General features: G+C 34.1%; 1 protein-coding gene across 18 annotated transcripts in view; it reads right to left on the bottom strand.

Moving 5' to 3' along the window:
- VPS13B (vacuolar protein sorting 13 homolog B) overlaps positions 1-13,220 on the bottom strand; it is a 777,539-nt gene that overhangs the window by 188,900 nt on the left and 575,419 nt on the right. For 5 of the 18 annotated variants that reach the window (XR_011421646.1, XM_070222398.1, XM_023649197.2 and 2 more), the window contains one exon: positions 8,044-8,303. The exons of the other annotated variants lie outside the window; for them this stretch is intronic. Coding sequence is in view for 4 of the 5 variants with exons in the window: in XM_070222398.1 (XP_070078499.1) it covers positions 8,284-8,303 (20 nt within the window). In the remaining variant the exon portion in view is untranslated. Of the gene's footprint in view, positions 1-8,043; positions 8,304-13,220 lie in introns of those variants that run through there. 18 annotated transcript variants of the gene reach the window in all.

Here is a 13,220-nt window from a genome sequence, read left to right as displayed (position 1 = left end):
AGGCTAGTGCATTCTTTTCTTTTTATATGATCAGTGAATTTAAAGCAGTGAGAATATGCATAGTAGATCCATTACATTGTAACGCTACACTATTCTTTCACATATAATAGTCAAGTCTGGTGAAAGGATGGCTAAAGTCTGTTTGGTAGGATCTATAATCAGCTTGTAGGAGCTACATAACCAGACAGCCAGGACCTGACTGGTTATTTCTAGGGTCTCACCTATTTAGCCATCATCGAGAAGCTGTTATTATTAAGTAAATGGTACCGTGCCAGACCTATAAAAGGGACATAATTCTTCATTTTGAGGAGACTACATACAATCTAGAGAGAGAACAGTGATCTAACAGAGAAAACAGATATAAGTGATGTAAATAAGTAATGAACAGAAATGAATTAAATTGATATAGAAATATTAATGTGTAAAAAACTGGCAAGTATAACTTAGGATAAGTAAAACAAGTTATAGGAATCACATATTCAAACTTTTATGACAGAAAGTGGATATCATTAATATATAAAGAGTTCATATAATCAATATAGATACTAATAGAAAAATGGGTAGAGGGTAGAATGAGCAATTATTAAATGAAGAAAATTAATAAAAAAGAAGTAATTAATAAATGAAGAAAAACAAATGGCATATAAACATTTAAAATATAAACACTGAGACACTAAATCTTAGCAATAATCAAAGAGAAAAACCTTTTACAATAAGAATTTTTCACCTATCAGGCTGAGAGTAAAAGATTGATAATGCCTGTGTAACACACATACACACATTGTAGAATTGTTTATCAGAGCAAAAAGTAGAAAACAACCTAGATGTCTATCAACAGATTAACAGAACCAAGACAATTTATATGTATTGACATAATAAGATAGGCATCTTATATTGTTAACAGTAAAAAACAAAGCAGGTTAAGCATCTTTTCATTTATTGGCCATTTAGAACTCTTCCACAAAATATTTCTTTACTCATTTTTAATGTGTTTTAACCAGATTCTGATGCTTTTTGCATGCATACTTTTTTATAGATGTGGTAAAAAATCTATTAACTTTTATTTTATGGATTTATCCCTAGCTGACTATATATTTTCCTATAGTTTCTTGAAGCATTTTTAAGATTGTGTTTTCACCATAAGCTGTTTAATCTTTCTGGGGAATATTGTTTTATGAAAAATAAGAAAAATCTGCTCAGCCTATTAGTCAAGCATATACAAATTAAAACAAGAAATACAATATTTCATTCATCAGATTAGCATAAATCAGAAATATTGATAATATTTTGTATGGGGAAGGAAGAGGAGAGACAGATCCTCCCATGTATGGTGGATAAAAGTGGAAATACAGTATTTTTGCATGGGTAGGACAGAGGGTTGAAAATGAGTATCTACCAAAATTCTAAATATCCATGACCTTATAATCAGAAAGGCCATATGTAGGACTCTATCTTTAAGGAATACTTAAGAATACATAGATAAATGCCCAAAGAAGTTGACTGCAGCATCATTTGAAATATTAAAAATCTGGGAAAAATAAAACTAAATATCCATCTATAGAGAAATGGTAACATAAATTATAACTATACTAGAATACTACGCTACTGATAAAAGGGACTGAATTTGATATACTGATATCGAACTTCAAAATATCTTGTTAAGTGAATAAAACAAAGAAATAGGACATTAGGATTAATAAATTCAAACATAAAACAAATCTATCTGCAAACATACATACATATACACATTTTTTTTTTTAAGTAATAGCGGATGACCATCTTTAGAATGATCCTAAGCACATACTGACATATGGATCTATAATATATTCAGACCTGAAGAAAAAATAGGACTACACACCAAGCATTTACAAAAATTAAAATAAAGGGAGAGAAAAAAAGCACTTCAAAGGATATTTGATTTCTTACCTTCATCAAAGTATAGACTAGGGGAGCAGAAAATTCTGATAATGTGAATGAGAGTTTTCCAAGTAGGGGAGATAGGTTTTGTGCAGCTTGCCTCCTTTTTGGTAGAAGTTAGAGGGCCTGGCCATCTGGCCCCCCACCTAGGAGTCTGCACTGGGGCAATTACAGGGGAATATGACATAACAGAGATAAAATAGACAGGCAATAGTAAGAAGCTGAAGAGGAATTAGGAATTAAAGAAAATGTAAAAGTCTAGGAAATCTATCCAAGGAAGTCAAAATTTCAATGACTATTTCCCAAGAAAATATTACTAGTGTAACGATATTATTGGTTTAATATTACTACACAATTGGTTTAAAATGTTCAGCTATGTTTATAAGGCTGACAGAACAAAATAACTGAAATCAGGAATATCCAGGAAAATACAGATTGTATGGTTGATGAATATCAAATGTATGACACACTAGTGGCTACGCCCCCAGTTTTAGCTAAAATTTCTTTGGATACGCCTGTAGTCACTGTGGTTAGATGAAGCAGCAGTAGTAGCAAAAAGGTTATGTCAGAATCCCAGAAAAATAGCTCAGGTGTGCAAGTTACTATTCAGTCCCTTATGCTCCAATAGTTAGAAGATGAGGGGCATGACCTCTAGACTTTCTGTACTGTCTTCAATTTAACTCCTCCTTACTTCCATCATCAGGTCTAGAAAATAGAATTCATATTACACATTCCTCAGGGTCAATACAGCTGGGAAAGCACCAGAAAAACTAAAACTAAAGGAGCCTGTAAATATAATATAAATGAATTGACAAATAGGGATGACTGTTTCATACTGGAAGCTCCTTCAGACTTTGCTAGCTTTCTTCTCCATACTTATCAAACACCTACTTGAGTAGAGGAAGTTCCCAAAAAGAATAAGCTCCCACTCATGTTGATAAGCACATTTATGCTCTTGTCTCTAAGCCTAAAAAACAGGAGAAAGTTTTGTCTTGTTAGGAGTAACAGCGTGGGAAATGGGTCAGAACAAATGACAAACTGCTCATAGCCATGAATCTTTTTCAAAGTCAGTTAGAATTCACTTCATTAAGACACTGGTACTGACAAAGTTATAATATTTGTTTTTCTTCAAGGTTGACCTGGCCTCCAAAAGAAAATACTTCATTATATCACATCACAAGGAATATCCAAAGACAAGATTCAGAAAGTCTCAAGTCTGTTCCCAGATGGATCAAGGTATTATTGGCTTTCATAGAGACTTGATTCAGACTGTATTCTTTGTGCCTGTAGATTACTTTGTTCTTCTTCAAAAAACTTTCATTTCACTTAACTGCTTGGGAGATCTTCCTTTGAATCTGATAAAAGTGGTCTTTGTATTGCTGCTCATTATTATTATTTTTTAACTCTTAGCAAATATCCACAGAGTTAAGTATGTCTTTGCTTAACATTTGAATTATATAAAATATAACATGATTCACTGTGGCCAACTCAAAATGTAACTTTGAAAATGAACTCGTTTACTTGTTTTGCAATCCTCTACTGAAGAAATTTATTTTCCAAGCTCATATGGAACAGCTGAATGCTACATATTTTGTAAGCTTTCTTACTATTCTGCTTTGTTCTACTATGTGACAGGGTATTTCTTTTTTTTAAAACTAAGTTGAATTTTTACTAAGGTCCCAATGAGAAGACATTTTCCCACAGATTTCACTGATAACTTTCTCATTTTACGATTGATATAACACTGAATATATAACGAAGTCCAGTTACTTTTATGTCAGGTACTTCTAAGTGCTTCCCATCTTAGAACCAAAATATTTTCATTTCTTTTGCCAAATGAATAAAGAACTTTGAATTCTAAAAAGCCTAGTCCATAAGAATCTGTTTATTTGAAAGCTAAATATCTATTATAAAGTGGATGAGAGGAAGACCGTAAACACACCACTTTCTTCCTCACTCTTCCCTCTCTTCTCTAACAGTTACTTTTATCAAGCACAAGTTTACAAAGGAGTTGATAATTTGTGCCTTTTTCTGCTTTCTCTTGGCCACTTTTGTGCTCAAGAATACTTCTACACGTGGATTGGTTAAGGAAGGTCAGAAAGAAGAGTTAGCCCAAAAGTTATTTTCCCTGGCAGTTCTAGGCAAAGCTTTTGCTTTGGAAGATGCAAGTTAACTAAAGTCACAGTGTTTTTGACCCTTTGATTCAATTTTCTCATAATACCCTTGTCTTTTACATTTCTGTGGAAAATGAGTGCTTACTTAAATATGGAGCAACGCCAAGGAAACAAAATTTTCCCATGATGGAGAGTTCTTGTAAACTTGGGTTACTGGAAAAAATCTTATTAATTGAAATTTGGGGGATGAGCCCTGAAAAATAAACTTTTGATTAACTAGATTTTGGTGCACCTCATTTTAACCATGTATTCTTCAGTGAGCAAATAGTTTGTCATCTTGTGAAACAGTTTGTCACTGACCCAGGATTTACCAAACACACCTTTACTTTCATGGTGCTTTCTCACATTTCGTTATATAGGAGAGTTTATACCAGTTTATAACACAGGAGAAAATGCAGGGTAACGAAAAGAACACAGACTTTGGAGGTAGACAGATCTGGGTATAAGAAATGATTCCTTTTACTGGGGAAATTTAATTTTAACCTCACTGAGTCCCAGTTTCTTTATTTCCAAAATGTGGATAATAAACTAAATTGTGGGGCTGTTGAGCATATTATATCAGATAATATGTGTAATATGGTTTGTATGGGACATGTAATGGTATGAGTTCAATAGGCAGTTAGTATTTGTTTCTTAAACACAAACTCTGAACAAAATAGGAGTATGTGTATGTGGTATGTCTTTCAAGAGTCTACTCTTCCTAGTTTTCTGGTTTTGTTTTTTAATTAAAAAAAATCTTTTTTATTGCCAATCTAAAATAAGAGGAATATAATATAAAAGGTAAAAAATAAGAACCTTTGCTTATTAATGAAAATTATACCCAATTTTGATTTTAAAAACTAGTAAGTTTATTTATATTTAATTTTTAAAATAGTAATTATTGAGGCTTGAAATAGTAGTCAACAAATTTTACTTCCCTATTAAATACTTCTGGCTGGGGAGAAATTATAGACCAGATAACTTACCTGCACTTCGATTCTGATAATTATCAAAATTATATTTTTACCTTCTTTCCCGTCCCTTAGAAATATTTGGCCTACATACGAATCAAGGAAGTAAGTAATCTGCAAGCCAAAGCAGGCTCCTTTCCATTTTTTAAACTAGAAGTTAGAGGAGAGACTCCTTTTACAAAGGTGTTTGGGTATATCAACCTTTATATAAAGAAGAGACTGAAATGACACTTTAAAATAGTCTACAAGAAAACATGGTGAGTTTATCAGGATTTCAATTTCACACAGCTTTCTCTTTTAAGGAAGATCAAGCCAAGTTCACAGCTAGCCAGAGGAGAGAGGGAGAAACTACTTAAAGAGGAATCAGGGCAGCAGGTGAGGGCTTAGATACTCCCTACTCTCCCTTCCTCTCACTTCACTGACAAGATGTTCCTAGATGGTCCTTCAGCTTCATCCTTCTATGCCCAGCCAAGAATACAAAAAGGTATTTCTTAATAAAGCCTGAATAAAATTTAAAGAAAAGCATTTTGAGAGGATTTATTGTACTTAGGTCTATTTGCCTCTATCTATGAAACTGCTATTGTTAAAGCTCCCAAGGGGCTTCTTTGGGAAGCCATGGTTGTGATTGGTTTCGTCTATGCTCAATGGCTGGAAGTGTAACTCCTGCAATGAGAGGTCGATATCAGGACAGTCACCTTCTGATCTCCAGATACGTAAAAGGCAAAGCTACAGGCCTACTGGGTTTCTTATATTTTTCTATATTTCTTTTACGATCCTTAGTTTAAACGGCTTTTTCTTTTTCTTTTTTTTTTTCAGTGTAGCCATGGAAGCAAATGTAGTTCCATGAGGCCCCTACAATGTCTGAAAATTACATCATGAAGGAGCCCAGATCCATAAAATACAGTAACAATTCATTGTCAGGACAGCAAAATCAACCAAGAAACCAATTCTAAGTTGCCCTGGATGCAAGGTAAATACCACCATCTCCTTATTGATATTCAGGCATTTGGCTAACTCCATAAGCATTTTTTCCCATGCTATGTACCCTTCACCTCATAAGATGGGATGGGAAGGGGAAGAGGAGATTTTCTGGTCTGAAGTCCCAAGCCTGGAGCCTATAGAAAGAGGAAGAGGAAAGGATTAACGTGGCTGCTGGGATGTGTGATCATCAGTGTTGGCTGGCTCTTACTTTTAGAAGCAAGTCTTCTATATCTTGCTACAAGGAAGTGCATTCTTTCTACTTAATGAGGCTAACCAGCAGATAATATGTGAAATATTATTTCAATGAATTCTTTTACATTTATCTTCTATGCTGTTCTATGGTGTTCTTGATCTCTTTCCTATTTGGTTGTTTTCATGTTAAATTCTAATGTAGGTTTCAGATATTTTACAGGACACCATTTGACTAAGATTCAGTACAAGTAAACACAGGATGCTGTCCAATAAAAAAAAAAATGTAGTTATATATATCTAAGGAAAATTTACTTAATCCCAATTGTAAGCCTCTTCTCTGCTCTGAGCAAAGTCTGGGTTCTGTAACATTGAAAGCCAACTCAGTGGCTTTAGATGATTCCTCCCATTTTTCATTCATTTTAAATAAATGCTGATGATTAAAATGTGTCAAAAGGGCCAGGGCACTAATCTCTTCCTCACGTCCAAAAAGGAAGATCAATTAACCTCTCCCTTCTGCTACTAATAACTACAGAAGTCCCAACTTACAGTTGAATAATATTTCATAGTTCCAAGGCATTTCATAATGTTACCTCATTTGGAGCTCAGATTAAACCATTAAACTACAAAGACCAGATATTATTAAACCCATTTTAGAGATAAGGAAACTAAAGCACCAAAAAATTTAGTTATTCACATTAAAAGTCTTGACATTATAGCCAAAACTAAAACTCAAAATTTCTGACTTCCATTCCAATACCCTTCCCCACACGTTAATTCCCCCTACTGGCTGGGCCACTTCTTATTTGACCTTCTCACCACAACTCTCCCTGAGCAATGCACTAGAGTGCCTCTCATTTAAGACCTACTTACTTGCTGATTCCTGTCAAAGTAATAATTTCATTTTACATTATTGGCCAGCAAGAAATGTTCCCAGCAGCTAAATTTTCAGATAAATGTTCAAGTTGTGATCATTATGACATTAAAGTCACAGGTTAATTCTAAGCCTTTCCAGGGACATTAGCAAAACCTTTAATTCTAAAGAGAAATGTAATTCAATCCTTCTCTTAAAGTCACAATAACTAAATGAAATCAAGATATGATTTATGAGGTGTAAGAAGCCAGTTTATGATTTTCCAACTGTTGGTTTACTCAAATGTCTTTGGCACATTTTCTGTAGACCTATTCATGAAAGGGTAAAGAAGCCAATTTCTGTAACTGAAACTTTTCAAACTACACAATAGCTATAATTGCATTGAAATGATGTGAATTTTTTTACATGACAAGCTGATTACAACCGTTACTTTAAAATTGGCTTAAAGAGATTAATGATGATAAAAAGCAACAACAACAATATTAACATTCACTGAGCCCTGCGCTACACAGTTAGCTAAGAGCTTCATATACATCATTTAATTCTCACAGCAACCCCAGGAGACTGCTACCCATATTATCCTCATATGATAGATAAGGAATTGAAGCTTAGAGAGATTAAATAAGTTGCCCAAGGTCACACAGCTGTAAGTAGCAGACCTGGGATTAGAACTCAGGACTGACTGACTCCAAATCTTGAGTTCTTATTGAACTCTAGTCCATGTTTGCCTCTTAATTGGACCTTAAGTCATATCTGTAACATTTACAAAACATTAAAATCGAGAAAGTGTCCCAAACTAGAGATATTATCTCATGGATGTTTCTGTCCTATATAGATGTGTATTATTAACTGCTTTTTTAGTACGATAAGTTCTAATCAACTTTAATTTCTATATTTTTGTCTAGCTGATGCTCAAGAAATTACAATAAGGTAAAGAAGTTGCAAGAGGCAGAAGCAATTGTTTGAAATCGGTTTATTAGTTCCTAGCACACAGTAATGAGTAATAAGATACTGGACTAACTGTGTACTGAGGAAATACGGGGGTTAGTTAAATTCCCTCAGAATCGTTCAACTCCATCACAATTGACCAGATGGTACAGTCATTTCTTCAAAAACAAACAAAAAGCCCCAAACAAACAAGAAGAAAAACGACTTTTTGAGACTGCCTTGGGCTGCATAGTCAGGATATGAGGCAATTTCAAATCTGGACTCCATTACCTTAAACAAAACAAATACCAATTTTTAAATATTTATAAACACAACTAATACGACTATGTTAAAAACAACTACATACATCTTTATTTAAATGAGAATTGCCAATAATACAGCTGCTACATATAAAGGTGCTGGCAGAAGATCTCATTCCTGTTAGAGGTTGCTCCAGGTGAGAAAGGCATAGAAAAGCCCATTGCCACATTATTTTAGTATTTTAAGAAGAAACCTGTTAACTCACAGACGTATTATCTACCTGGACTAGATGGAAAATAATTTATATGTTATTAATATTAATAGTCACAAAAAATTCAAGTTGATAATTTAGTCTTTAAATAATCTGCCATTTTTTAAATTAAAGAGAGTAAAACAAAGCACTATAGATACACTTACAAGTATAGCTGGCATAATTTAAGATCACTAAATTATACAGATTGGAAATCACACTTTATTAATAACACTTTCAAAATTATGAGCAACTGTCATCATTTTTACTTTGCTTCAGGTTTCTAAAAAAGATGTAAAAATAGGTATAAATATAGATTCCATTTATCATCTATTTTGGGTAGCATTTCATATAGAATTCCAGTTTTTTAATATACATGCATATAAATGGTATATATAATACACACACATATGTATATATATATCAGTCACATGTGCTGAGAAGGCAGATTGACATGAGGGACAACGAGTTTCACAGCATTTCCCCTTCTAATTTGATTTTATAATATATGAAAGGATATCCCCAAGGAAGACAGAGAGAGAATGCTATTACCACCCTTTGAGTATTTGGGCATGTTCGTTGCTTAATGCTGACACGGGCAGAATCAAGTTAATGCCGACAACTCCCTGGGAGCAGTAATTATTCATTACAATATATTTAACTGATCTGTGCTCATAGATGTAAAGATACTAAAGTAACAGTTTCGGAGGAAATCCTGTATTAAGTTTCTCAAAAAACCATGTCTCGGCTAATGGACTAGAAAACATTTTTATTACTTTAAAACTGCAGGATTTCTGGTGCCAGCCAAAATTGGAATAAGCTCACTGCAGCCTAACTCTCATCCTGCTTACAATTAAAAACTCGAGAAAAAACACAAAAAACAAATGCCTGAGGACTCAGAAGTAAACAAGAACAATGCGGACTGGGGAGGTGAGTCAAACTTGCAAATATGACCCACACAGTGGTGAGTTTCCCATTTTGTTTTATTTTATATTTCCTCTTTTCTCTTATAACTTTGACTTGAGAATGAATCCTAAGTTGTGGTACACAGTGAAGGCAAGAAGAGCCAAAAGTCCAACAGAAACCCTGCCTGGGAAATAAGGCCCCTGTGTTTTAAGAGTGTAGGGGAGGGCCAGGCCAGGTTGCCTAGTGGTTAAGTTTGGCATGCTCTGCTTTGGTGGCTCGGGTTCGATTCCTGGGAATGGACCTACACCATTTGTCTGTCAGTGGCCATGGTTTGGCGTGGCTCACATACAAAAAGAGGAGGGTTGGCAACACATGTTAGCTCAGGGTGAATCCTCCTCAGCCAAAAAAAAAAGAAAAAAAAAATGTGTGGGGGAAAACTGCTTTTTCTTTTTTTTTTTTTCCTGGTTTTTCCCCAAGAATGGACTCAATGTGTGTGTGTGTGTATGTGTGTGTGTGTAATGACAGGTAGTACAGTGGCTGTGCTGTGGTGGCAGTGACACAAGCATTTAAGACTTTAAGCAGGTGTTACAACTGTTTCCTGAGGTAAAGGTGAAAATGCCTGAAATGAATGGAAATATAGAAGTTCTCAGAAGAGAAATGAAAACTACAAAAAAGACAAATGGAAATTTTAGAACTGAAAAATTCAACAGAAATTATTCAATATGAAGAATAGAGGGGAAAAAAGAAAAACAAAGGAATTTTAGAGATCTGTGGTACAATATAAAAAAGTTTAACACTGGAGTCCCAAAAGGAGAGAAGAAAGATTGGTGCAGAAAAAATATTAAAAGAAATAGCCAAAAATTTAATAAATTTAGTTTTAAAAAACCCATATATTTACAGAGCCAGGAAGTTCAGGGAACCTCAAACAGGATAAATTCAAATAAACCAAGTTCAGACACATCATTATCGACCTACAAAAAATCAAAGATAAAGAAAAAGATCTTGAAAGCAGCTAGAGAAAAACAACACGTTACATACATGCAAACAAGGATTGGAATTGTCATGGATTTCTCATCAGAAAGCGCAAAGAATAAAAAACAGTGGAACAATATCTTTAAAGTGCTGAAAGAAATGTCAATCCAGAATTCTCCATAAAGCAAGAATATCCTTCAGAAATGAGAGAGATGGAAAAAAACACCTTTCAGATGATAGAAAACTAAGAGAATTCATTGCCAGCAGGCCTTCTCTAAGAAATGCTAAAGGAAGTTCTTAATGCTGCAGGAAAATGTACCAGAGGAAAACCTAGAACTTCAGAAATGAAGATGAGCTCTGGACATGGTAGATACTTGGGAAATATAAAAGACTAGGTTTTTCCCTCTCCAATTCTTTAAAATATGTAAGATTATTGAAACAAAGATCAAAATTTTATCTGGTAGGGTTTTCAATATATGTAGATATAATATATACAATAATTATGACATAAATAGGGAAGGATAATGGGACCAACATGACTGTAAGGCTACATTTTACTTTACGTGATAAAATATTACTGCTAAATGGACTGTGAAATATTAGGCATATACATTCAAAACCCCAAAGCAACCACTAAAATACATTACAAATAGCCAAAATGCAAATCGATAAAATAAACAGAATACTAAAAATTATTCTGAATGACAGCTAGAGCTCAATCCACTACTAATAAAAAAAAATAAATTTGAAGAGTAGTCCTATTTCATTCCTCTATACTCAGGCAGTTTTCCATAAACCATTCCATACAACTGACACTAAGCTTTTCTAAATTGCTTCAATGGAAGTAGAAGTTACAGGTTTTACTTTACACATTTCAGTGTTTCACAGCCCTCCATTTCATGAAGATCCATACTCTGCTAAACTTTCATCATTAATCACCGTAAGTAAAATATTAAATGAGGAGAGGTGCCTGAGGGCAGAAACTGGGTCAGATTACTGTTTCCTCAGCATCTTGAACATGTCTGACGAATAGCTGCTGTTCAAATGGAATGAATGAGTATTCCCAAAGATTGTCTGAATGAAAGCACAATAGGGATAAGAGGTTCATTCTAAAATAATGCCAAGTTGATTGTACAAGACAGGAGGGTAAGTGTGATTTTAAAAACCATGTTGATTAATTTAAAGTAGTCAGCTTGAGATATTACACCATATTCCAATAATGCTCAAAGGATTTCTAGTATTTGCTTTCAGGGTCTTCACTGCAGTTTCCTGAATATGCCAAAGGAAACCAAATCTTCATAATTTAATGTTAAAAATATTTCCATCTTTCTAGATTCACCCATAGCCACGCTTTAACACTAAATAAAGTAAATGACCAAGTGGCTCTTACCATTTTTAGGACCCTAATGAATTAGAGCATCAAAGTTTCTGAGATAAGCAGGGCCTTAGAGGTTTCCCGTGTATGAATTCTTTTTTAACATTCTTACTGGTTCCTTTACTAATTAATGAGTTTAATAAAATCTTTGACATGTTTATCTTATTTTTATATAAGAATTAAGATTTTTTTTGAAAACTATCCTCTGAATAGGATGTCTTTTCAAAGAGAGAAACAAAAATCCTTTGTTTACTTTTTGTTATATATGATTTCCATACAAAGGAACATGAGCACATGTAATAATGGTTTATGACTTGCATAGACAACAGTAAACAACTACAAGTCACGTTGTACTAGAAATTTTTTTTCAATAAAATGTTTTTCTCCTCTCAAAAATACAATCCATTATCTCTATAACAACCTCAGGCGCATGTGAAATGATGAATTAAGGCAATCATTGAGATGCACACATATGCTAAAACTAGTATTGGTTGGCTGCCACTTGAATTACCTTACAGAAAAGGACTAATTTTAGTATCAAGACAAAAAGTATGAACACTGCAGAAGGACATAATATGTCACTTATTTCACTTTTAACTTATGATGCCTTTAACTTTTCCTTGATCTTTCTTAGAAAGTTAGCTTCATGGCAATGCCCCTTTTTCATCTCTCCAGTTAAGACATTGCAATGACTTCTCTGTCACTTTAGAATCCAGAAATGGAACTGGCCACCTCCAGCTTATTGCTCCTCATCCTCATGAATATTAACATTATAGCCATTCATATTTTACTCTTTTTCTTACTCACACATTTACTATTTCAGGGCTTCAAAAGAATCCTGGATATGGAACAGTGCTTTCCTCAGGACGGAAAAGTGCTACATGAAGTGTTTCTGCGTAAATAAATTGGTAATGGGACTTGAATAGTTCATTCAGGTGGACCAATTTAAAACAGAAGTCTCCCAGATCAGTTTTCAAAAAAATAACTTCATTAACATTTAATAAAATTTATGTATTTAAAACATTGAATAAACTAATTAGTGCTCCACTAGAAGATCAAAAGAAAAGTTGCATCTTTAAAAGAAGTCGAAATAATTTTTTTTTTTGGCGAGGAAAATTGGCCCTGAGCTAACATTGGTTGCTAATCTTCCTCCTTTTGCTTGAGTAAGATTATCCCTGAGCTAACATCTGTGACAATTTCCTCTGTTTTGTATGTGGGACACCATCACAGCATGGCTTGATGAGCAGTGTGTAGGTCTGTGCCCGGGATCTGAACTTGCAAACCCCAGGCCACCAAAGCGGAGAATGTGAACTTAACCACTAGGCCACTGGGCTGGCCCCAAAATACATTTTAATCTGATAAGGTAGTGGCTTACAAATGTCAACTCCCTGAGGACAAAGCAGTATAGTTTAAATATTTTTAGAAAGGTGAGTGTGCAGAGATG

Source organism: Equus caballus, chromosome 9 (assembly GCF_041296265.1).
Source record: "Equus caballus isolate H_3958 breed thoroughbred chromosome 9, TB-T2T, whole genome shotgun sequence".
Classification (NCBI taxonomy): Eukaryota; Metazoa; Chordata; class Mammalia; order Perissodactyla; family Equidae; genus Equus; species Equus caballus.
The sequence above is the reverse complement of the archived record's forward strand: the minus strand, read 5'-3'. Positions and strand labels throughout refer to the sequence as shown.